Source organism: Amphiura filiformis, chromosome 9 (assembly GCF_039555335.1).
Source record: "Amphiura filiformis chromosome 9, Afil_fr2py, whole genome shotgun sequence".
Lineage (NCBI taxonomy): Eukaryota > Metazoa > Echinodermata > Ophiuroidea > Amphilepidida > Amphiuridae > Amphiura > Amphiura filiformis.
This window is the reverse complement of record NC_092636.1, coordinates 2,415,408-2,441,484: the sequence shown is the minus strand read 5'-3', so window position 1 is coordinate 2,441,484 and position 26,077 is coordinate 2,415,408. Positions and strand designations below refer to the sequence as shown.

Genomic DNA, 26,077 nt, shown 5'->3' with positions numbered 1-26,077 from the left:
CTTTGTAAATTGAAAGTATGGATTTTTAAAATTATTTTTCCTCCTTTTTTTTGTTTCATCTCAGGTCATGGAGAACAGATCTTCCAAAAGGAACCTGCGTTCTTGTATCCACATCCATAGAGCATCCTGAAGGCTCTCCCATTGGTGGCATCCGAGGTACTATCCTTGCATCTCGTTTTCTCATTGAACCAGCTGGCTCCGGAAGATCACGGCTAACCCACATCTCACGTGATAGACACTAAGGGCGTATGCCCGAGTGGTATAACAAGGCATACGGACATATGATGGCCGTAATTGTAGGAAAGATAAGAGATATGTACAAACAGGAGGCAGAAGGACCAGAAACAAAAGTGTAGTCTTTTGAAGCTCTACGTCAACTATGGTACACTTTGTTCACTACTGAATAGGCAGGCATACAGATTCATATATCTAATGTGTGGAAGTATGGTCAACCGTTTCCAACATGTAGTGAACAAAGTGTAGATTCAAGTACAAACATGCCTCACCTTGAGGCAGATCATCTCAGGAGCTATTACAGTCTGTTCAAAGTCAGAAACTCATCCGCTGTCATCATTTATTACAATATCTGATTGTGACAATTTATCTTGAGAAATGCATTTATTTTTTTATATTTCAAAAATTATTATTTTATTTTCATTGGCTCTTTATGAGCTCTTAATTTCATTCTTACACATTTTAAAATACCAGAAAAAAATGATTTATTATTTCATTCTGGAAATAAAATTTTATTTAGAAAAATATAAAACAGATCAGATATTGAAATGAAGATCCTTAAATGGTCGTATACTTTTGACAATATCATAAAGCCACACCGAGACTCCAGCTGTTTTCAGGGACCAATTTACTACACCAACTCCTATCACAGTGATGAAAAGTGCCATCAACTGTGTCCGACTAGCTGACATCAACGACTCAATTCAAAACTTTTTATGTTGTGATCTTCAGAACTTTTCTGTTATAGTACACCAACTCCTATCACAGTGATGAAAAGTGCCATCAACTGTTTCCGACTAGCTGACACTGACGATTTAATTGAAAACTTTTTTATGTTGTGCTCTTCAGAACTGTTCTGTGTGATATGTTCAATCAAAAGAGCTGTTGTTTATATTGTATTTTTTATGTATAAATGTATATTTGTTTTCTTGTGTGCATGGGTATTGTACAAAAGATATCTGCACTATTTATATACATGTATGTAAGATAGTGTATATAGTATATATAGTATATAAATATATATTTCAAAGATATGTTCATATATATTATTATTATTGTTATTATTATTATCACATAATATTAATAATCATATGGTATTGGTTTTTCAACTACGTTTCTTATGCGAGACTCAGTGAATCTGGATGTATGTAAAGGAAGAATTATGTATGTAAAGGAGACTACTTCAATATGGTGAAGGTCGTCAGTGAGGTTTTGAGTTGGATGCGAGAATATATAGATTTGACAGAGGCAAAAGGTCTATTCCAGTTGCATTCCATACAACCCCGGTGGAAGACATATCTTTGATCTGCTACACAGGGAGTATGCATTTCAAATGGGGTTACCTGAATGGGTGACTACATTCGAAATCTATACCCCCTGTGTGGGAGATTGAGATTATGTCTTACATAGGGGGTATATGGATTTCTACTGGCATAACCTAATGTGTAGCTAAATTGTTCTACAGCATTAACTTCAAGCATTATTTGTCCAACTCGTTACGACATGACTGTTTATTATGTAATTTTATGTAACCTGAGTCAACTCAACTCAAAAACACTTTGTTGCAACAGACAAAAATTTTGTGCGATTTTAACACAGCGTACACAGATGATGTTTTTGTATTATTGTTTTGTTTTCTTAATAGCGATATGGGATATTATACTCGTATTTATATTATTTCAAAGTGCTATTTTTTGTAATATGCCTTTAATATCAGTTACTGATTTGGAATGACTTATACGATTGGTGATGATTTTGTAACAATATTTATAAAATCAAAACCAAGCATTTCAAATTGACAAATTATTACACACATATAAAATGGAACTATTATTTTAGTTACTGCTATAATCAATTTGGGAGAAAAACTTAAATGTTTGCTGTGTTGAAAAATATGTTGATAATGTATATCCAATACTGGTTTTGACCATGAGTAGCAAGTTATGTATGCAGACAGTAAATTATCATAATTTATTCAATTGTATTATTTGTGAACACTTATTAAGTGTGCTAAAATGTAGTGTACCTCATGATGATGACGTTCATTGTCTTATTAATGAATGAAAATGAACGCTTTCAATGTTTGTGACAATTTAAAAGTATACTTTTATTCATAAATGCTTTAATTAGAATATTGTATTCTAGAAACACTTTCAAGCATAGTCTAGAAACACTTTCAAGCATAGTTACAAGTTCATCTTTGCTCATAGTGTCCTGTCCTGAAAATTATGAAGGGATTAGAAAGTCATATATGTAATAGCTGCCCTGTAGGCATATGACAATTTTTGCATTCTACATAGTACACATATCTAACTATATTGCAAATGGCAGCTATTACAAATAGGGCCTTCTTGCGCTCAATATATACTTTGATCAGTATAGTTGTACATTTCCAAGTAGGGTCGGTTGGTCAAGATTTTCTTCTGAAAGAGGAGGCTAAGTGAACCTTAAAAATCACCAAAAGCGTTAAAATCCATGTTTTTTGCAAACATTATGAAAAGGTTTTGAATTTTTTCGAAAACTTTCAGTCATAATCATTTTGGTCAATAAAAGCTGTTTTTAATTATTGCTTACAGGTGAAAAACAAATGCCAAAAATGCAAAATCTGGGTTGGTCTGGCCCATAGGATTAAAGGATTTTTTACATTCATAGCAGAAATGAACCTGAACCGCTGTACTGATCCAAGTATATTTTCTGTAATCTACACACTTCAATACTCCAGGCACAGTTCAATATCATATATTAAGTACCTTGTGAGATTGAATTGTGGCTGAGAAGATGGAATACTTGACAAAGCATTGATGTGGCATTTAGTTCTAGTTAAATATCTCGCATAAATTATACAGTTTTGAATATTGTCAAAAAAGACAACATGGAGAAAAATATTGAATTTAGATTTACAAGGTTTTGACTAGCATGTAGATCTTACACAGTGTAATTAAAAGAGTCTACATGGTAATTAGTGGCATAGATAGGATGTGTATGAATTGATAATTGACCAAGAAGTTTATTAATTGTGGCCAATGGTTTTTAAAGCTTTGCTTGTTCTCTTTACGTTTTTAAGTGCCTATATATTGGTATTAAGAATGAATTCAACTCTGTCTCCATATAGGTTCTATAAGCAGGGTTGTAGACCTGCTGTTCAATCTCTTATTTCCAGAAATTTTGACAAGAAGTTAGTATCATAGGAATGATTTGAGTAACTCAACAGAATGGTAGAGGTGTGATCAGAGACATTTGGTCATGGAGCATTTCAGTGTTGTAGGATATATTGAACAGCACTGGATCATATTCTTTAGGCTATAGGTAAATAGATTATTGGGTGTTAGTTTCTGAATGAATTATAAAGATACTTGACCAAAAAGTAATTTCTTATTACTCATGTATTGATTAGTTGTTTTAAATTTAGTCAAATTATATGCATGTTTTCACTACATACAGTATTACAGGTGAGGTTATGCCCTAGTTGCTATAAAGATAATTGATCATGATTAGTCAATAGCTGTACTTTAACTCCTCTTCTTGATTGGGTCAAAAAGGTTCCGGTCTGACTAAAAGAATTACTGTCACAGCCCGGTGTTAACTTGCAGCCTTTGGATTTAACCAATCAGGCGGTTTGTTTCTTGTCATTTTGGAAAGAAGAATCCATTTGATTGGTTCAAATTAGTCACATGTCGTTAGCAACTTGTGTATAATTTCAGCTCATAGCAGGGTATATTTTGAGCCAGGGAAGGAGTATATCCAGGGATTTTCTTTTCAAAACTAATTGAATACGTAAGTGGAAGAAGGGCCCAACTCCATCAACACTTTTTTTGAGATATTAACAAAAAACTTAATATTTGAAAAAGTTTCAGAGACTGACTGTTTTCATCTTCAGGGGACCTTTTACTTAGTACCGGTACATGAACATACATGTGAAATAATATGTTTCAATGGCACTGGTATAGGTTTTAATACAATAAAACTCAGTTGTGTAAAATGGTGGAGTTGACCCCTTCTTCCACTTAAGTATTCATTTGAGCTTCATGTCTCACTTCAAAGATGCTTAGTATCTTAGCTAGGAATTGAGATTTGTTTGGGAATAAATAAGTAAGCCATTGTTCAATGGCTTACCTAGGAGGTGATATGATATTGCCTCATAATAGCAGAACAATGTTTACAATCCAGGGGGAAAGAATCACACTGTATCCAACACTAAGGACCACAATGGCCTCATCCCAATAGCATAGTTCAATAACCTCAATTAAACAATAGTGCAAATTTGACCTCAAGTTTCAGAGTATGAGTTTTGTACCCAAATTTTCAAAGGTCATTCAATGAATGTACAAATGTATTGGGGTTATAGAACTGCGCTCTGATAGATGAGCATGTTGTGGGTCCTAGTGCAACAGCATTGAATTTGGGGAACAGGGACAGAGATTCTCCAAAACACAGCCAAAGTGTGCCATGATTTTTTCCATGATTGTAGCTGTAAATTACACCCCTGAAGTGAGCCATGGGACAAAACTTAGGCTCACCTTAAAATTGGTTTTTAAATATAATTATATATATAATTCTCAATTGAATTACAGATAGAAGTTGTTAAAGTATAGTAAGACAACAATTTTAGTGAGTTTTAAATGAGTTTATAATTTACAAATTATTAGTAAGCAAATCTTGCTAGAATTTCTCCTCTATCTGCTATCTCAAACCTAAACAATTTTCTAGTCTTTCAAAAAAATATCAATCTGTCTTTCTATTTTTTTGTCTTTCTGACAAAAAAATCATTAATTAAAAACAGTTTTATGAAACTGAGCACCTTGGGCACAGCAGCCCAATTTGTTTAATTTTTTGATCTTTCATTGCTTTGATGCTTGTTATTAATGAACTATCAACTAATATCTGTATTGGTCAATACATTGCATGCAAAGATCTAATGTTTTTGATCATAAATAATAAGGATCCACTAAGCATTGATGGTCCATTGAAAAGACAAGCTAACGAGGCTCTATTGCCTTAGTGTTAATATTATGGTTAAGACTAGTTGTGGAAAAGTCCAAATCTTTGTTATTAATTACTCCCCTCCCTGTACTTGTATGTCGAATATAAGAAGGAAAAAAGTTTAAGGATATTCAAGTGGACTGTTTATACCTAATTGAGTCATTTTGAATGTCATGTCTTGTGTGTATGGTGTGATTCAGGAATGTTCAATTCAAACAAAGTTATTAAAAAAGATAAAAAGAGCCGCTATTTTACCAAACCCTAAAGTGACAGTATAGTTTTACCCAGTTAACACCTAAAAACATAAATTTAATTTAATTTTTATAGAGCTTTATTTGCTCTCATCAACACAGGGACCAAGTCAGTTTAATGGTTCCTACAGCTTACAAGTACAAGTCAAATTCAAATGTTGTGATGAGAAAGGTGGTTTGATAATCAGAAAGTTTCATTCAAGCATGAGTGGTGGCACCACAGGGGTTGGAAATTCCCCCATAATTGGGCTCCGTGATTGCCCCCCCCCGCAGTATACAAAATCACAGAAAATGTGAAATGTCACTATTTTGTTGACACATTTTCTGATCACCAAATCCCCCCACGCTGCCACTGCCAATAATCTTTTCTTTAGTCTGATTTTTCTCTTTGAGTGAAAGTAAGAAGTAATAGGCTTTTGATTGTATTTGGGTCTATATATGTATGTATGATAATATTGTATGTATGGTTTTGTAATGTTTTTCCCCTTCAGCTGTTATGTGACTGTGTCCATGTAATAGACACACATACTCTGTACTATTGTAATTTCAATCTCTGTACATAAATGTATGATGTTTGCATTCATTCCTTTGCAATATTCTCATGTGTCCCATTATATCTTGTGTAAGAGATGATATTGACTATAACTGAACAAAATAAAAAATATTATGTGCAACACAGAAATTATGATGTAATGTTGTGATTTGCTTGAATGTGTCATGAAAAAGTATTTATATACACCATACTGATCTGAGAATTTTACCCATGTCTGTTTAAAATATCCATTAAAATGTTACCTATATTGACAAAATTATCAAAAGTTGTCTATGACTTCCACACGGTGTTCACTTAATTCTGTAAAATTGGTCGCTATTCACAAATTCAGACCTTATCAAGAGAACCGTAATAATAAAAAAAAGCGCAGTGATTTATAGTGCACTACGCAGAGGCATAACATCTAGACGTTGATCCACAAGCCTCGGCATACTTTACAGGTTGTCGCTGACCACTACGGCCTCGCATTATTCCATAAACCATTTAACAACAACACAGGGACTTTGCAGCTTCAAGAGCGCACACCCTAGACACTCCACAAATTGACCATCTCAACCAGGATCAGCTGCCCGAGTTTTGTACGGGTTACAACAAGACAATTAGCAGTAAGTTCCTTGTCCAGGGGAATTTCAAACCAGCTCAATTTTTACACGAGAGCATACTCAGAATCAGAATCAGATTTTATTGACATTCATCTTACAACAAGATATGGTCAAAACATATATAATAATACGATATATATAATACCAAAAAAGTACAAGAACAATATGGTTTACAACTATAAAGAATCTAATATAAATTAGCTTGGCATAGGCCTATTATTTAAATCCCGTTTTTTTAAATGCAGTATAAATGAAATTGGCAACTGCATGGGTGGTGTCAAAATCATTGGCACCCATGATAAGAAGAAACTTATCATTTTCAGTTGAATTGTTTGTAACAAAAATATCATCTATTAACGTCATAAATCTATTACGGATATCGTTATATAAGGAACATTTCATAATGAAATGAAATTCGTCCTCAATTTCATTGAGATTACAATATTTACAAATTCTCCGTTCTGGAGGCAATTTAGGTGAAACATATCTATCCATTTCAATCCTTAATTTATGACAACTAATCCTAAGTTTACAAAAAGTAGATCTATGCCTACGTTTTAATAATGTAACATAATTTTCTAATGAAAATGAATGTTTGAATTGACAATAAGTTCGAAGTTTAGTCTGATGGTTTTTTACAACATTTAACCATGAATTATTATAAACAGTTTTTAGACTATCTACAATTAATGTGTTAAAATTAGCCTTATTAATCATGGTAACCACCACCAGGGTTCAAACCCTCAACCTCTCCCACCATAGTCGAACGCCTTATCATTGCACTAACTTGACTGCTCTCAACTTGACTGCTTTAACTTGACCTATGTAATACAGAGGGATCAGTACAAGAGAGCCTGATATGCAATAGCTGCCCTATTTTGCATTCTGTTTTGTACACATACAAATCTGACACCTGGCAGCTATTGCAGTTTGGGCCTTCTTGCACTGACCACTCGATATGTAATGTTACTCTGATCGGAAAAAAATGGTAGCGAAACGATTTTGGTGTCATTAAGGTGGTACTACACGCACCCCCTGATAAATTTGGTGACTAATTTTGCATTTTTCTCAAAAAATAACTACTCTGGTAACAAAAGTTATGTATATTATAGGGGCAAGGAATCCAATTACTTCACACAAATTTCAGTGAATCAAGACAAGTGGTTCATTATGTATGTTAAGAAATGAGGTACATTCTAGCAGTACCTCTTTTCTTATCATAAATAACGTACCGCTTGTTTTGAGTCACTGAAATTCCATTGTAGTAATTGGATTCCTTGCCCTAGTAACTTTTTGTTACCAGTGTGTTATTATTTTTGAGAAAAATGCAAAAATAGTCACAAATTTATCAAGGGGTGTAGTACTTAAAGAATTGGATAGCAACGTTTGTGCAGTATTTTGTGGGATCTGAGAGCACATCAGATATATTGAATTGCATTCTGAACACGAGGAATGTCCTGATAATATCAAATAATTTCGATTTTTAAATTTTTAAATAAATTTGCGATATTCAAATTGTATGGCAAATTATTAAAATTTGATATTTTTTATATTTTCGATAGTCCTCAAAGTAAACTTTATAAATCTAATGATATGTACTTAAAGTGTTTGTGTAGCTGGGATGACAAACCAATTAAGCATCAATGAAAATTTTGACATTTCATATTGAAGATATTATACATTTTATACCCAAAAGACCTACATTGTTTTTGTGTTTAAGGGGAAAAAGTCTATATCTTCAATACAAAAGGTCAAAATCTTCATAATAGACATATGCCTATTATATATTGCAACCGTAGTTTCTCGAACAAAGAAGTGAAACAAGAAGAAAGAAAACCAACAACAAAGAATGAAAGAAGAAAGAGAAATAACAAAAAGAAAAAAAGAAAGAGGGAAAGAAAACAAACAGAACGAAAGAAAAAAAATAGAAAAACTAACGACGAAGAAAGCTAGAAAGAAAAACAAAAAAAAGAAAAGAAAATCAATGAGACATGAAAAGAAATGAAAGGAAGAAGGAAATTAATAGAAACAAACAACACATCAAGAGGAAAGACAGAAGGCAACAAAGAAAGAAAAACTAGCGAGAAAGAAAGATCTAGAAAAAAGAAAGAAAGAGAGAAAACAACTGAAAGAAAGGAAAAAAGAATGAAAAACTAGAAAGATAAAGAAACAACAACAAAATGAAAAGCAAACCAACAGACAGGTACGTAGGCAGAATAAAAGAAAAAAAAAGAGAGAAAGAAAGCTTCTGAAAGGAGCAATCTCCGATTTCATTTTTACAAGAACAAAATATGTGATGCCATTTTAGGACGAGCTGCCAAAATATTCATAGCAGTATTGAAAACTGCGCAAACGGAGAACCACGAATATAGTTATAATAATTATAAACACATATTTCATTACATTTTACTACACAGTGTTTCATGCAATGGCGATCTTCAGGTGAAAGTAATTATAAGTAATTATATACCTTTTATTCCCCTTTAAGTTAATTGACATTGAGTTTTTAGTACATTACACTTCCCTTTTCCATCATTAGCAAACGTTCTCGGTTTTAACGGTTTCACTTCCGCATTTATCCCCGAGCATTTACCATACGATACATGAAACCAACATGGCTTCTATCAAAACATCTCCATCATCAGAAGAATGTTTCCACCCTTCGCGTGGACAATCTACCGTCATTGCTGATGTTGTTGAGAACTTTAATGGGGCCAATATTCGCATTGTCGAGCTTTCGGGGCCGGCGGGTAGCGGAAAGTCATACATTGCTGCGAAGATTGCAAACCAACTTGTGCACGGGGATTTTGACCGTACACATAGTAAAATTGTTGCACACCCAGTACAACTACGTGTTTATTTATCGGTTACAGAATTAGTACAGCAACTCTCTAATTTACTACAATTAGACCTACCAGACGGAAAAGTTGGCACCTTTTGCCGATACATGCAACAATATTGCACCAAACAGAAATATCTGTTCATATTTGAAAATATAGAGACATTCGCATCGTCGCATGATCAATTGGATTTGTTTTTAGATATGTGTACCGAGCTGTCTACAATAAAATCGAACAATGTATTTGTGATTTTAACAACCCAAGTAAGAATAGATTTCGTTCGGAATCTGTCAATGATCGAAAGAAGGAATATACCACCCTTATCGTTCGAGGAATCTATCGAACTGGTGAACATTGTGGCAGGGAAAGACACCTGTCTGTCAGATACTTGCTATATGGAGATCTTCAAACACACAGGAGGACTTCCTCTCAAGCTTAAAGAGGTCGGTTGGAAGCTAAAACAAATGACAGACCTTCCAAGATCTCCACAAGATCCACATTCTCACTTGAATGTAAGCCCATTGACAGCAGAGATAATGATTTTGAACGACATTGGCAAGCACCTCCGAAATGACTTGCTGACATTGTCGTACTTTCCAGGTTCCTTTAGCGCCGAGGCAGCAACGGCAATCTTGGGTTCTCAAAAAGCAAGTTTTGCCAAACATGACGTCTTGTCGCCTCTTCATTCTCACTGTCTCATCTCAACAGTGGACACCCCGATGCATCGATTTGCTATCCAGCCATTCCTTCGCCATTTTCTTGAAGATCTATATCTGTTATATCGGAATTCCGACGTGAAAGTCCGAAATCGCTTCTGTGTCTTCTTTGCGCATCTACTGAAACAGATGAGTCATATGGAAGTCCATGAGCGCCACGGTGAACGATTTTCATTGTTCACAATGGAAATAGACAACGTTCAGAAGCTTCTTTCGGAAGCTGTCCATTGTCTTGACGAGAACTATGATCTTTTCTTTGATGTTGCTTACAACGCTGAGTACTATATCACGACTCTTCTTCCGAAGAAAGAATCGGTTGATTTTATGAGTCGATGTGCAACGCAGCTCGGAGACGCTCTAAGCGTCATTACGGTATTATGCTATCATCATTTGGACAAGTGTTATTTTTGGCGCAGAATCGCATGGCTGAGGCGTATCAGCAGTACATGAAGGCGTTGGATTTTTTGAGGCCTTTTGGAGAAAGCATAGATCTGGCATGGTTGTACAGTCATATTGGATTGGTATGGCATGAGTCGGGGAAGTTCAAGAAAGCAGAACGGTAGGTGGTGATTCATGTGATGGATTTACGAGGAGGAGAGGAAAGGAGAGTAGAGATAATAAAAAGTTGAAAAGGTGGATGGAAGAAGTGAGGAGTAGTGTGAAGGAGATGAGAAGAGCTCGAAAGGGAGGAGAACTGGAGAGAGGAGAGGTTGAACAGGAGGAGCTGGAGGGAAGACGAGGTGGTGTGAGGTGCAGTGAGGAGAGGAGGGGAGGGGTGAGGGAGAGGTAGAAGAAAAAGGGATGGAGAGGAAGGAAATAGAGAGAAGAAGAAAGGAAAGGAGAAGGCAGGAGAGATGAAGAAATGAAAAAAGTAAGACGAAGATAGGAAGAATGGAGACGAACAGCAGAAGGGGAAGAAGAGAGTGAGGAAGAAGGAAGAGGATAAAAAAAAAAGAGAGGAAGGAAGAAGGGAAAGAGCGAAATATTAGGGAAATAACGATGGAAGGACGAATGGATGGGAGAAGACGGAAGGAGAAGCGAGAAGAAGTGTGAGGAAGTATAGGTAGAAGTGAGGAGGGAAATTGGGATACGAAAGGAGAAGGAAGAGAAGAGGAAGGTAGAACACGAGAGGAAGGCAGAAGAGTGGAATGCAGAACATGGAAAGGGAGAAGAAGACGGGAGGAATCCCGGAGGATTGCGAAGAATGGAGAATACGAGTCAAAGGGAGATGGGAGTAATTTTGCACATAGACTGAAACTGAGTTCATGGTGATTTTGTCTTTCAGGTATTTCACCATAGCTCTAAGAATATTGCAACGTCAGGATAAGACGTTGATTCGTCAGGAGAGTCAATACACAAGGCTATCTAGACCGATCGGATTGCGACAGGCCAGGATTCTACTGAATAGGTCTCTATCATCTGTGTTGTCATCATTGGGATTGCTATACAATCACATAGGTAAAATAATATTGATTGATTGTTTGTTTGATTGATTCATTGTTTGATTGATTGATTGAGTGAGTGAGTGAGTGAGTGAGTGAGTGAGTGAGTGCGTGAGTGAGTGGGGGTGTGAGTGAGTGAGTGAGTGAGTGAGTGAGTGAGTGAGTGAGTGAGTGAGTGAGTGAGTGAGTGAGTGAGTGAGTGAGTGAAAATTGTTTGCACATGCACGACAAAGCTGATTAGAAGTCAAATATTCTTAAGGCGCTGTGATAGTCTAGTGGTTAGGACCTTGCGTTGTGGCCGCAATAACCCAGGTTCGAATCCTGGTCACGGCAAATTATTGTCAGTATTATTTTTGTCATTTTTAAACAGGTACGATGTACATGTATGACATATTAATTTTGTACAAGCAGTTTCAGCTTTGATTTTTTTTAAATTATGAACGCCTGGACATAGGTGTGTGTGAGTGGGGGTGGTGTGGGGGTTGGTGAGCGAGCGAGTGTATAATTAATTCGAATTTATCAATCAAGCGAACACGTGAATGATTGAGTTATTTTCTCAGTGAGTTAACAATGAATGAGTCGGTCACTGTTTGATCAAGTTAATTTTAAATCGGCCATGTTATAATTTCATTTCTATGTTTTAATCACATAATTCAGATAACTACCAGAAGTCTATCGAATGTCACGAGGAAGCGATGGAAGTACGGAAAGAGCTCTTTGGTCTCCACCCTACCATAGGAGAGGGCTACAACAATTTGTGCTTAGTCTATGACAGAGCAGGACAACGTGAAAAAGCTCTTGAGTACGCCAAGAAAGGATTAGAGACAAAGCGAATATTCGTCAAACAGCCATCCAACATTATGTTAGTTTCACTACTAAACGTTGCCTTGTTCACCCACACCATTGAAGGTGATTCGGATAAATCTCTGGACTGTCTTAATGAAGCTTACAAGATCAGGAAAGCTCTGGGACTTAAACAGTACTTGACCGGTGTCATCGAGCATTATAGAGGCGACATGTTGATGCATTCTGAACGTTGGCAAGAAGCTGCGAACAGTTACTCAGAAGCAGTGCATTGGTATCGCGTCACAGAGGTGAGCTCACGGACTATCACAGACGCGCTTCATAGGTGGGGAGTGGTATTAAAGCATTTAGGATGCTATGATGAAGCTCATCAGAGGCTCATGGAAAGCTATCAGATTTCGAGTGATCTGATGGCAGAAGGTCATAGCAAGACGAAGGATAGTAAGAATCTTGAAGAAACTGTCAAAGAACTAGATGATCTGAAAAGGATACGAATTGAGGAGAGTAGGCGATAGCCTATGTCAGCTTTATGACCGTGCAGCGCAGGCCCAGCCCCCCCACTCAGCACAAAAATTGACACCCATGAAAGTTACCAAATAGCACGGAATAGGGGCAATTTCTTTACCAGTAGCGAGGACCGCGAAATTGGGAAATTGGTGCCCCTACCCCCAGCCCCCCAACTCAACACAAAAATTGACAACCATGAGAGTTACCAAATAGCGAGGACAGCGAAATTGGGAAAAAAGGTGTATATAATTTGGACAGTCCGCGAAATTTGACCGTGAAATCAGCAAAATAGGGGGTATTTAATTTGCACTGTCCGCGAAATTTGGATAAAAGGGGTACTTGGGGAAAATCCAGCAATTTTATGTCAATATTTAGTGTCACTGAAAAGCAAAGGGGTGTTTGAAATTCTAGTCATTGAAAAGGGGTGTTGATTTCATGAAAAATCATTGCAAAGGGTGTCTTTAAAAGATTTGGTAACTCTCATGGTTGCCAACTTTTGTGTTGAGTTGGGGGCCAGACCCTCCCCCCCCCCACCCACCCAAGAATATCATAGATACGGGGGAGTGGGAATGGAATTGGCATATTTTTTTTAAGTGAGGCTGCTTTGGCGACCCCCCTAGTGGTAGCGCCTGGGCAGGTTTCCCCCTAGTTATGCCACTGCTAATGACTGACACTAATATGAAACACAGAGACATTATTTTATTGTATGATATATTTTATTCATGTTATAGTATTTACAAATAATTATAAAACTTAAATATCAAATCATAAAATGACATGTTGATAAATTGTAAAGATTAACACATAATTAAATTAAAAAATTTATTGTGCTGGCGGGCCTTTTCATACTGTCTGACCCTTGCCCATCATGCAGGGAAAATCCTGTCTACTGCTGATATTTGTATTGATGAGGTAGCTGTCTACTGCATGCTGATATTGGTATTGATGAGGTAGCTGTCTACTGCTGATACACGGTGTTGATGAGGTAGCTGTCTACTGCTGATATTGGTATTGATGAGGTAGCTGTCTACTGCTGATATTGGTGTTGATGAGGTAGCCGTCTACTGCTGATATTGGTATTGATTAAGTAGCTGTCTACTACTGATACTGGCATGAAGTAGCTATCTACTGCTGATATTGGTCACGGATATTGGTATTGATGAAGTAGCTATCTACTGCTGATATTGGTATTGATGAAGTAGCTATCTGATATTGGCATTGATGAAGTATCTTTCGACTGTTGATATTGGTATTGATGAAGTAGCTATCTACTGCTGGTATTGTTATTGATAAAGCTATGTTATATACTGCTGATATTGGTATTGATGAAGTAGCTATCTACCGCTGATATTAGTATTGATGAAGTAGCTATCTATTGCTGATATTGGTATTGATGAAGCTAAGTTATCTGCTGCTGATATTGGCATTGATGAAGTAGCCATCTACTGCTGATATTGATGAAGTAGCTATCTACTGCTGATAGTTGTATTGACGAAGCTAAGTTATCTACTTCTGATATTAGCATTGATGAAGTAGCTAAGTTATCTAGGCCTACTGCTGATATTCAGTGGCATTGATGAAGTAGTAAGAAAGAAAGGAAGCTGCGAAAGAAAGATAGAAAAGCAAGCAAGCAGGAAAGAGAGAAAGAAAGAAAACAAGCAAGCAGGAAAGAAACATCAAGGAAGAAAGAAACTTAGCCTAGCAGGAAAAAAAAATTGAAAGAAAGAAAGCAAGAGAAGAAAGAAAGAAGAAGCAAATCACATCTACCGTATTTTATTCAAGAAGAAAACAAGTCCGAATAGTGCCCTCAACGTCGTCGGTTAGAATGTCAAAAGTGTAAAAATTGTTCAAATGGTCCTGATTTTGGGGGTTTAGGTACTCGCCCGTGTTAAATCGCGTCCACGTACGACATTTTATACGTCAAAAACGTATACGATGCCGTGTCTTCGTACCACTGACAAGATGGTACCGATTTCAGTGGTTAGGGTAGTAGTCCGTGTTAAAGCGCTTCTACGTACGATATTTTATACGTGAAAACGTATACTTACGATATCTGGTCATTTGAAAACAACTAAAAAATCAGTGGAGTAAAAAAATTCTTCTCATCTTCTCTGGTAAAACTAAAACAAAAATTGTGTTCACTCAACATCAGGCTTAAGTAAAAAAAAGAATCAATTAATCCACTGTTTCTCCTCCTACCCAGCAAACACAAAAACGTTTTAAAAACGTTTTAAATAAGTTATATTTTGGCTTTTGGTTTAGGTAAAAACGTTTTAATAACATTAAAATGTCGGGTTATATAAAGGTCATGATAACGTTTTAAAACGTTTTGTATGAAAACACACTACAACAACATTTTTTAATGTTTTCAAAAATTTTTATTGTAAACTATTTTTGCAAACATTTTTGCCAAATATTGTGTCAATACTTAAATAATATTATGTTAAAATATTTGAATCCAGCAAACACAGAAATGTTCTTATAATGTTTTTTTCAAAACCTTTTAATAACATTTAAATGTCGGGTTATATAAAGGTTATGAAAACGTTTTTAAAAGGTTATTAAAAATATTTTGGGCAAACATTTTTCGCAAAATATGTTTCCAACCCCAAAATAACATTCTGTTTAGAATGTTTTGTATCAAGTTTTCAAGAATGTTTTTGGAATGTTATTAAAACGTTTTTATACCATTTATATAACCCGACATTTAAACGTTTTCTGTAAAACATTTTTGTTTGCTAAGCAGTAGATTATCAACAAATGTTTTTTAAGGTTATGAAAACGTTTTATACTCTTACTATACCCTTTATATAACCCGACATGTAAACGTTTTCTGACAACCTTTTATAACCTTTTGCGAATGATGTCGAAAACGTTTTGTGTTTGCTGGGTACTGTCTTCTTTCTAATAAACGGGTTTAAGAGGCTGACATTTTCTTCGGAAGGGGGTCAGGTGGGTCCCTGGAGGGTCATAAATTCGGAAGGGGTCAGGTGGGTCCCTGGAGGGTCATACATTTTTGGAAAGAAAAAAGGGGGGTCATATCAAATTTTGATGACCAAAATGTAGTGAGTTACAAAGATCTCCACAGATAGTGTCTTTACTTTTTGTAAATTTGCACACCCCCCTTCCGAAGAGAATGCCAGCCCCTAAGGGCAAAAAGAGGCAAGACTATTTTGGCAGGTCGAATGGGGCATACAAGCGGATTTTGGCAAACATTTACGGGGCACCCTGCTCCCTACACTAGGCTTGCATAAAAATAGCATGTGCAAAGCAAAGGGGGAGTGGGGTAAAGACTTTTTGGTAGGCCAAGAGGGGGAAGCAATTTTTTGGCAGGTCAAGGTGGGGCGAAAGTGGACTTGGGGGGGTGATTGACTTTTGCCCTTTTTCGGGTTCATCTAGAACATTTTCACCATCCAATCCGTGTGACTATTTCTCTCAAAAATGTGCACATGCATATTTTAGGACTTTTGGTGGATTTGGCATCCCCATAGAGCTGTATATAGAAATCTTTGGTGGATTTGGCGAGGGAGGGGGGCATTCCCCATAGAGCTGTTTTATATGAGCTCTATGGGCATCCCTCCACAGGAAAGCTAGCTATGCAACTGACATTTTATCACTTGTCAGCATAGTCAGTAAAACTGCAACATTAAAAATCATTGCAAAGGGGGCCTTTAAAAGATTTGGTAACTCTCATGGTTGCCAACTTTTGTGTTGAGTTGGGGGGGCCAGGCCCTACCCCACCCAAGAATATCATAGATACGGGGGTGTGGGAATGAAATTGGCATATTTTTTTAAGTGAGGCTGATTTGGCGACCCCCCTAGTGGTAGCGCATGGGCATATTTCCCCCCTAGTTATGCCACTGCTACTGACTGACACTAATATGAAACACAGAGACATCATTTTATTGTAAACATCTCAAAAAAAGTAACTAACCCCCCCCCCTTAAATAATGACCATTTGTCAAAAACAGGTGATTGTATTACAAATCTGTAAAATGCGTTGGAAGCAGAATTTATTTCTGCACATTTTGACACCTCATTTGTAGCAATTGACTAAATATTGACGTCACAGCGTACATATAAATCAATGTAGCCCAAGATTTGAAAGTTGCAGTAAATTCTATTGAGTTTGCATTCAGTGTAATGGAACGAAATCTGTGTAATGATATATGAATGTTTTTGTATTGTAAAAATGTGTATGTAAGTGCAACTGTCAAATCTGGACCTCACTACATTAAATTGACCGGTGTTTTATTGTTTTCTGGGCTATCGTATCAAATGAGGTGTCAAATTGCGCAGAAATAAATTCTGCTTCCAACGTATTTTACAGATTTGTAATACAATAACGCCTTTGAATAATGGCCATTATTTAAAGGGACCATTGAAAGAAAAACATATTTGGCATCAAAATAAAGCTAATAACATATAGAATCCATTTCTAAAATGATAAACGCAATTTTCCTTTATTTTACCCCCCAAATCAGCAAATAAAGACAAAGCGCCCAATGTCGCCTCGTTCCGCCCAATTCATATGTGCAGAGACACGTGGCAACCCCTGTGACGTCAAAGTGGTTATCCTTTCCGCTGCATGGCAACACTGCATAGTCCAGACTTGGTCCAAACCAACGCATTAACATGTTTACAGCAATGAACTTTTATGTGCCTTTTAGGCCTAACAAGTATAATTTTTTATTAAAAAGGATATTATAATATAAATTACAAAGCTACAATGACTTCTATGATAGGCCTATATATAAATTCTAGCTAGGCCTACAAAATTGGCCAACAACGGGGAAACATAAGTAAGTTAGGCCTAGGCCTTCATATTGACAAAGTCAAAGCTGTCAGTGCTAGCTGCTCGGCGTTTGCAAGAGAGTATCATTTGTTTTGACTGAGACATTCTGATATATCAACTCTTTACTTATATTTCCTCTGAAATACCTGGTGAGGATAGGAAAGAGAAGGCAATGATGTTTCGGGTTAGCCCATGACATGCGACTTAATTTCTTTAGGCCTAATTAGCCTACCTCCCGAGCGTGCAGCCTAGGTTAGGCCGTATAAAATTAATATTTTGGTTCTCGTCCAGAGGATTTTCATGAATTAATGAGGGAGGGTGTTTTTTTTTTTCAGTGTAAAATCAGCATTGTCTGCAGTTTCGGTCTTTTCCAACAGTGCTCGAGGAAACGATGACGCACTTTTTTTTCAAATGTGAGATTCTGAGGATAAACCCCTAGAGTAGGCCCTACCACAAAAAGACTTGGAAGTGGCCCTTGTTCTCTAATAAACTTATTTATAGGCCTATGTATGAAAAATTCATCAATCATTCCAAAGTCTAAAATAATTGAAAAATCTATTTTAAAAAAATCGCTCCGTGTAGAGACACACTTATGGGACCAGGTTCAAAACAAAAGTCAGGCTCTGGAGAGCGAGTTGGTGCGGTTGTTTCCTCGCCTTGCACCACTACTGAGGTCCCTGGTTCAACTTCAAGCCCCTGGCGCGCGGCCCAAAGACTCATGTGAACTTGGTTTATCTCGATCCCGCAGGTTTTCTTCGGGATCTCCAGTTTCCTCCTGCTTCTCAAAAATCGGTGATTAGTTGTTTGGTTATCAAAAACTTCCTTCACCCAATGAAATTTGGGGAGCTGAAAAGATCATTGGTGGATGTTACAATCGAAGTGCGGCTAGATTTGCGACAGGTTCGGCAGCATCCAGCCTAGATGATGCGATCTGATTGTAGGCCTACCATGGCAGCGAAATTACAGCGCTTTGAACCCTCCGAGATCTGGGAAAAGGCGTTATTATATAAAAGCCGAAAAAGCCTATGAAAAATGAGAAACAAATTTGAAGATAAAGAACCACGAGAGAAACATATAAAGGCCAGTCCAAACAATCATATGAACAATATTTACTGTCAGCCTTTAGTTTACGTTATGGAAATGCTTATAGGCCTAATCCAATCTCAACTCCCACTGATACTTGAAAGTGCAAAGTGTCCGAGCGTTTTATCAAAGGTAGGCCTACAGTTACATAGTTTATGTTGATTGGGTAAATCTTGTAAAATACAGCGCGCCTGGCTGAATATTTCGTTTTTAGAAATGACTGACATCAATTTCGCATAGCCTAGGCCTACCCCGGTCCTAACCATCCATGGATTAAAATAAGTGTAGGCCTATAATATTTCCCATTTGATGTTTGTAGCATAATAGGCTTTTTGAAGACCTATGTATGTTTGTAGGCGCTCCTCGTAATTTATTTTAAGAACAGCTTGCATGTCATGTTCTTCTGAACCAACTTCTTCATCTGTCGTTCAGCTACTGCCCCAGTGCCAACGGCTCAAATAATATTGGCAAGTCTCCCGTATAACACATGGTATAGGCCTATAGGGGAATAAATTTGCAAAATAAAAGGGCCTAGGCCTACTTTGCATTGTTTGGGGTATGAAAATAAGCACTTTTGAAAGTTAACTTATGGAAGAAAAAGCTTTTTTTATACCAATTGTCAGGTTTTGGAAAAAATAATCATCTCGTGAATATTTTTTAAGGTAGGTCCTACGGAAAAAAATACATAGGCCTATAATAATAATACCCATGGGAGGTGCTCGCGCCGGCACATCATTGGCAATTTATGTATTGCGACAAATCTTGGCGATATTCCCTCAACATCGTCACTTTATCATAGGCCTATAGGCATACTCAAAATTAGTTTTATGGTTTTATATATATGCCATGTAGGGCCTACATAAAGTCATGAATCGGAATCATATCTTGGTCATGTTGACCGGGGGTTGAACTTATGAATAAGTAAAATAGGAAGCTGCATGCTTGATGATGATTTAAAAAAAACAATTGATCGTCCCCGCCCGCTTCCTTTCGCATGGCATTGTAATTGAGGGAGTCTGAAATGTTCAATGGTATTTTCTTTATTATAAGGAAAACCTTCTTTTTTAAATGTTTCAAAAGTTAATAATATTATCAATAGTTTAGATTTGCTTCTGTCCAATAAGCATTTCAATTTAGAGGCTTTGTTTTAATCATCTTCTCAGAGAACCATCAAATAACAAGAGCCTCGATCCTATCATCCTCCTCTACAAATTACACAACTAGTAATAATGTCCGGGAATAATACATAGGCCTAAATGATCCATTTGCATTGTAAAAAATAACTAATAAATGATAAATAAAAAGGCCCTTCACTTCCTCTTTTGATAACATGTGGACAATCAACTGGAATTTTGTTTTTACTTGACCTTTAAATAATTATAAGTGGTTGTATTACCATGATTATTGCATCTGATATTTAGATCGCGATCGCTGTTGTCAAATTATCCCGGCAAAAATGTCAACGCAACACAAAACGCGTAACCACAATGACGTCATCAGAAAGCGCCCAATTTTCTAATTTTGATAATTGACGCGCGATGTAGCGTCGGAAGGGTAAATCGAGTACGTTGTTTTCATTGTATTTTTATTTCTAAAATAGTTAGTTCTTCAATTGTTTTAGATATTGATTCAATATTTTATGGGCTTTATTTTGATACCAAATCATATTTTCTTTCAATGGTCCCTTTAAGGGGGGTTAGTTACTTTTTTTGAGATGTTTATGATATATTTTATTCATGTTATAGTATTTACAAATAATTATAAAACTTAAATATCAAATCATAAAATGATCTGTTGATAAATTGTAAAGATTAGCACATAATGAAAATTTTAAAATATATTGTGCTGGCGGGCCTTTTAATACTGTCTGACCCTTGCCCATCATGCAGGGAAAATCCTGTCTACTGCTGATATTTGTATTGATGAGGTAGCTGTCTACTGCATGCTGATATTGGTATTGATGAGGTAGCTGTCTACTGCTGATATTGGTATTGATGAGGTAGCTGTCTACTGCTGATATTGGTATTGATGAGGTAGCTGTCTACTGCTGATATTGGTATTGATGAGGTAGCTGTCTACTGCTGATATTGGTATTGATGAGGTAGCTGTCTACTGCTGATATTGGTATTGATGAGGTAGCTGTCTACTGCTGATATTGGTATTGATGAGGTAGCTGTCTACTGCTGATATTGGTATTGATGAGGTAGCTGTCTACTGCTGATATTGGTATTGATGAGGTAGCTGTCTACTGCTGATATTGGTATTGATTAAGTAGCTGTCTGCTTCTGATATTGGTATTGATGAAGTAGCTGTCTACTGCTGATATTAGTATTAATGAAGTAGCTGCCTACTGCTGATATTGATATAATATTGGATGGCTGAGCATGATACCATAACATATCGGATGAGTCATAAAAATATCGGACGAACCAACGGCGAGTTCGATATTTGTATGACGAATCCGATATGTTATGGTATCATGCGAAATAAGCTCATCAATATTATCATTATTAGGTTTTCTTAACTCCTAATAACCCTGAAAACATAATAATGGTATTGATGAAGTAACTGTCTACTGCTGATACTGGCATGAAGTAGCTATCTAATGCTGATATTGGTCACGGATATTGGTATTGATGAAGTAGCTATCTACTGCTGATATTGGTATTGATGAAGTGGCTATCTACTGCTGATATTGTTATTGATAAAGCTATGTTATCTACTGCTGATATTGGTATTGATGAAGTAGTAGCTATCTACTGCTGATATTGGAATTGATGAAGCTATTAAAGTTATCTGCTGCTGATATTGGCATTGATGAAGTAGCTATCTACTGCTGATATTGTTATTGATAAAGCTATGTTATCTACTGCTGATATTGGTATTGATGAAGTAGTAGCTATCTACTGCTGATATTGGAATTGATGAAGCTAAGTTATCTGCTGCTGATATTGGCATTGATGAAGTAGCCATCTACTGCTGATATTGATGAAGTAGCTATCTACTGTAGACTACTCTGTAGTCCACTTGCCCATTGTGCATACTCTGGATATTGTATTTAAGCTTAAAACTCTGATTTAATTAATGTGTGCACAATTGATAGATTTTCACAACTGATCTTTTCAGTCACCGTACTCCCTCTGTTTGTTAGCTTCCCAAGTGGACTACTGACTTTGGATTGCGGTTAGCATTTTAACACGGGACTTTATGGAGAGTTAGACCAATTTCTGGCCTAACTAAAATTGGTCATGATGTAATGCATCTTCAAATGAATCTGGCTTGTGATTGGTCGCCCATATCTCGTTATTGTTTAAATCCTCCCGACACGTACTGGTACCATTAACTATACATGGTACACAACTATCTATGAAATGCGGCGCTTTTGTGCTGGCGCGAAAGTTGGTGGATGAACGTACGCATCTAGCGCGTATTGTACCACCATGCTTAGTCTTGTGGTTAGATTTGATGATAAACAAGTATGATTGACAGTGTGTTTTAGAGAACGAAGTCCCGGGGTAAAGTTCTGCTTAAAAGTGAAAGTACATAGTCGATTGTTAACTCGGGACTTTCGCGATTAATACTGGTAGATTCTAAAATCAGAATTGTTCAGTATTAAAGTGCCAATATAATTATGACATTATGATATGTTGCATTCAATAATATAAGCCTACGTACACTTTACTTTTACTGTCACTAATATAATTATATAAACTTTTTCATAACAATTTATACTAGTATTTTGATGTAATAAATATCAGTATAATTTCGAGTTCAACTGAATGCTTTCATCATGATTAATAGCTTGCTTTTATTTATCAAAAATCGACTATGGCGCATAGTCTACTATCTACTGCTGGTATTTGTATTGATGAAGCTAAGTTATCTACTGCTGATATTGGCATTGATGAAGTAGCTAAGTTATCTAAGCCTACTGCTGATATTCAGTGGCATTGATGAAGTAGCTATCTACCGCTGATATTAGTATTGATGAAGCAGCTATCTATTGCTGATATTGGTATTGATGAAGCTAAGTTATCTACTGCTGATATTGGTATTCATGAAGTAGTAGCTATCTACTGCTGATATTGGAATTGATGAAGCTAAGTTATCTGCTGCTGATATTGGCATTGATGAAGTAGCCATCTACTGCTGATATTGATGAAGTAGCTATCTACTGCTGATATTTGTATTGACGAAGCTAAGTTATCTACTTCTGATATTGGCATTGATGAAGTAGCTAAGTTATCTAAGCCTACTGCTGATATTCAGTGGCATTGATGAAGTAGCTATCTACCGCTGATATTAGTATTGATGAAGCAGCTATCTATTGCTGATATTGGTATTGATGAAGCTAAGTTATCTACTGCTGATATTGGTATTCATGAAGTAGTAGCTATCTACTGCTGATATTGGAATTGATGAAGCTAAGTTATCTGCTGCTGATATTGGCATTGATGAAGTAGCCATCTACTGCTGATATTGATGAAGTAGCTATCTACTGCTGATATTTGTATTGACGAAGCTAAGTTATCTACTTCTGATATTGGCATTGATGAAGTAGCTAAGTTATCTAAGCCTACTGCTGATATTCAGTGGCATTGATGAAGTAGCCATCTACTGCTGATATTGATGAAGTAGCTATCTACTGCTGATATTTGTATTGACGAAGCTAAGTTATCTACTTCTGATATTAGCATTGATGAAGTAGCTAAGTTATCTAGGCCTACTGCTGATATTCAGTGGCATTGATGAAGTAGTAAGAAAGAAAGGAAGCTGCGAAAGAAAGATAGAAAAGCAAGCAAGCAGGAAAGAGAGAAAGAAAGAAAACAAGCAAGCAGGAAAGAAACATCAAGGAAGAAAGAAACTTAGCCTAGCAGGGAAAAAAATTTGAAAGAAAGAAAGCAAGAGAAGAAAGAAAGAAGAAGCAAATCACATCTACCGTATTTTATTCAAGAAGAAAACAAGTCCTAATAGTGCCCTCAACGTCGTCGGTTAGAATGTCAAAAGTGTAAAAATTGTTCAAATGGTCCTGATTTTGGGGGTTAGGTACTCGCCCGTGTTAAATCGCTTCCACGTACGACATTTTATACGTCAAAAACGTATACGATGCCGTGTCTTCGTACCACTGACAAGATGGTACCGATTTCCGTGGTTAGCGTAGTAGCCCGTGTTAAAGCGCTTCTACGTACGATATTTTATACGTGAAAACGTATACTTACGATATCTGGTCATTTGAAAACAACTAAAAAATCAGTGGAGTAAAATAAATTCTTCTCATCTTCTTCTCTCTGGTAAAACAAAAATTCTGTTCACTCAACATCAGGCTTAAGTAAGAAAAACGAATCAATTAATACATTGTTTCTCCTCCTACTGTCTTCTTTTTGGAAAGAAAAATGGGGGGGTCATATCAAATTTTAATGACCAAAATGTAGGGAGTTACAAAGATATCCACAGATAGTGTGTTTACTTTTTGTAAATTTGCGACACCCCCCCCCCCCCTTCCGAAGAGAATGCCAGCCCCCTAAGGACAAAAGAGGCAAGTTACAATAACTGAACTAATTGGTTCTTTGAACCTTGTTTATTTTCTAAGTTCCCTGAACTTGAATTCAGAAGTTGGCATTACTTAAAAAGTTGACGCAACGACTTACATCAACTTTGTAAGTAATGCCAACAAAGTTGATTAGTTGACGGAACTTTTTGAGCTTTTTCCGCATTTTTTAAGTTCGGATAACTAAAATGAATTTTAAGTAAAAAAACCGAATCAATTAATACATTGTTTCTCCTCCTACTGTCTTCTTTCTAATAAAGGGGTTTAAAAGGCTGGCATTTTCTTCGGAAGGGGTCAGGTGGGTCCCAGGAGGGTCATAATTTTTGGAAAGAAAAATGGGGGGGGGTCATATCAAATTTTAATGACCAAAATGTAGGGAGTTACAAAGATATCCACAGATAGTGTGTTTACTTTTTGTAAATTTGCGACACCCCCCCCCCCCCTTCCGAAGAGAATGCCAGCCCCCTAAGGGCAAAAGAGGCAAGACTATTTTGGCAGGTCGAAAGGGGCATACAAGCGGATTTTGGCAAACGTTTACGGACACCCTGCTCGCTACACTAGGCTTGCATAAAATTAGCATGCGCAAAGCAAAGGGGGAGTGGGTAAAGATTTTTTGGTAAGCCAAGAGGGGGAAGCAATTTTTGGCAGGTCAAGGTGGGGCGAAAGTGGACATGGATGGGGGGGGTTGATTGACTTTTACCCTTTTTCGGGTTCATCTGGAACATTTTCACCATCCAATCCGTGTGAATATTTCTCTCAAAAATGTGCACATGCATATTTTAGGACCTTCGGTGGATTTGGAATCCCCATAGAGTTGTATATAGAAATCTTTGGTGGATTTGGCGAGGGAGGGGGGTATTCCCCATAGAGCTGTTTTATATGAGCTATATGGGCATCCCTCCACAGGGAAGCTAGCTATGCAACTGACATTTTATCACTTGTCAGTAAAACTTCAAAAGTCTTGTCAGCAAATGTTATTGGAATTTTGATTCAACTCATCATAGATGAATAAATACCAGTATGTTCATATTTTGATTGGTTACAAAATTGCATTGTGTAAAAAGTTCAAAAATTGACAATGTTTGCTCTAAATAATTACATTTTTATTGATTGTTTGTTTGGTGCTGTGGGGAGCCCAGGGTGCCCTCATACCCTCCCTGTGGCGCTGCCACTGAGGACTACTGACCAGTGGCATAACTACACTCATAGAAATTGTTCGTTGGCATTACTCAGTAAGTTGATGTAAGTCGTTGCGTCAACTTTCCGAGTAATGCCAACGCGTACTAATTTTGAGTAACGCTGACTCGATATCATTATGTTGGTCGCACTCATTTGCACTTACTTTATTGAGTTGTTACAACTCAGAAAATGAAACTAGGTTAGCATAATTTTCTAGAGGTGTGCTATAATAGTATACAACATTTTGCACTGATTACAAAAATAAATATTTGAATACTGCTAATTGTGCAGCAAATGATCAAATTACGTGAATTAAGTAACAAAGTACCAAATTGGAATAACTCAAAACAATAAGTACCAGTAACTTAATAGAGGTTATCCACTTCACTCATGTGTGACTTCTAACAAAAGGCGCTGATTCCCGTAGTATTCCTTATTCAAAACAATTCAATGCATGACCTCGGAGTTACCTGCATGACTCTTGGCGGGCTTTTTTGAAAAAGTCATGGTTGCACATGCAGGTACTTCTTTTGAAAGTCCTAA

The 26,077-nt window shown here is 36.7% G+C and overlaps 2 protein-coding genes and 1 non-coding gene across 3 annotated transcripts in view; all 3 read left to right on the top strand.

Moving 5' to 3' along the window:
* The window catches only part of LOC140160517 (rho GTPase-activating protein 7-like), a 176,099-nt gene extending 169,952 nt beyond the window's left edge, over positions 1-6,147 (top strand). The window contains exon 16 of the mRNA XM_072183753.1: positions 65-6,147. Coding sequence (XP_072039854.1) covers positions 65-242 — 178 coding nt within the window. The 3' untranslated portion in view covers positions 243-6,147. The remainder of the gene's footprint in view (positions 1-64) is intronic.
* Positions 6,148-10,610: 4,463 nt separating this feature from the next.
* LOC140160516 (uncharacterized) lies at positions 10,611-12,984 on the top strand. The gene is made up of 3 exons (XM_072183752.1): positions 10,611-10,735; positions 11,462-11,634; positions 12,276-12,984. Exons 1-3 carry the CDS (start codon positions 10,623-10,625, stop codon positions 12,935-12,937), a joined length of 948 nt encoding a protein of 315 aa, XP_072039853.1. The 5' UTR covers positions 10,611-10,622; the 3' UTR covers positions 12,938-12,984.
* Trnah-gug (transfer RNA histidin (anticodon GUG)) lies at positions 11,880-11,951 on the top strand. The gene has a single exon. It is a non-coding gene; the product is annotated as a tRNA-His (tRNA).
* Positions 12,985-26,077: the final 13,093 nt, after the last annotated feature.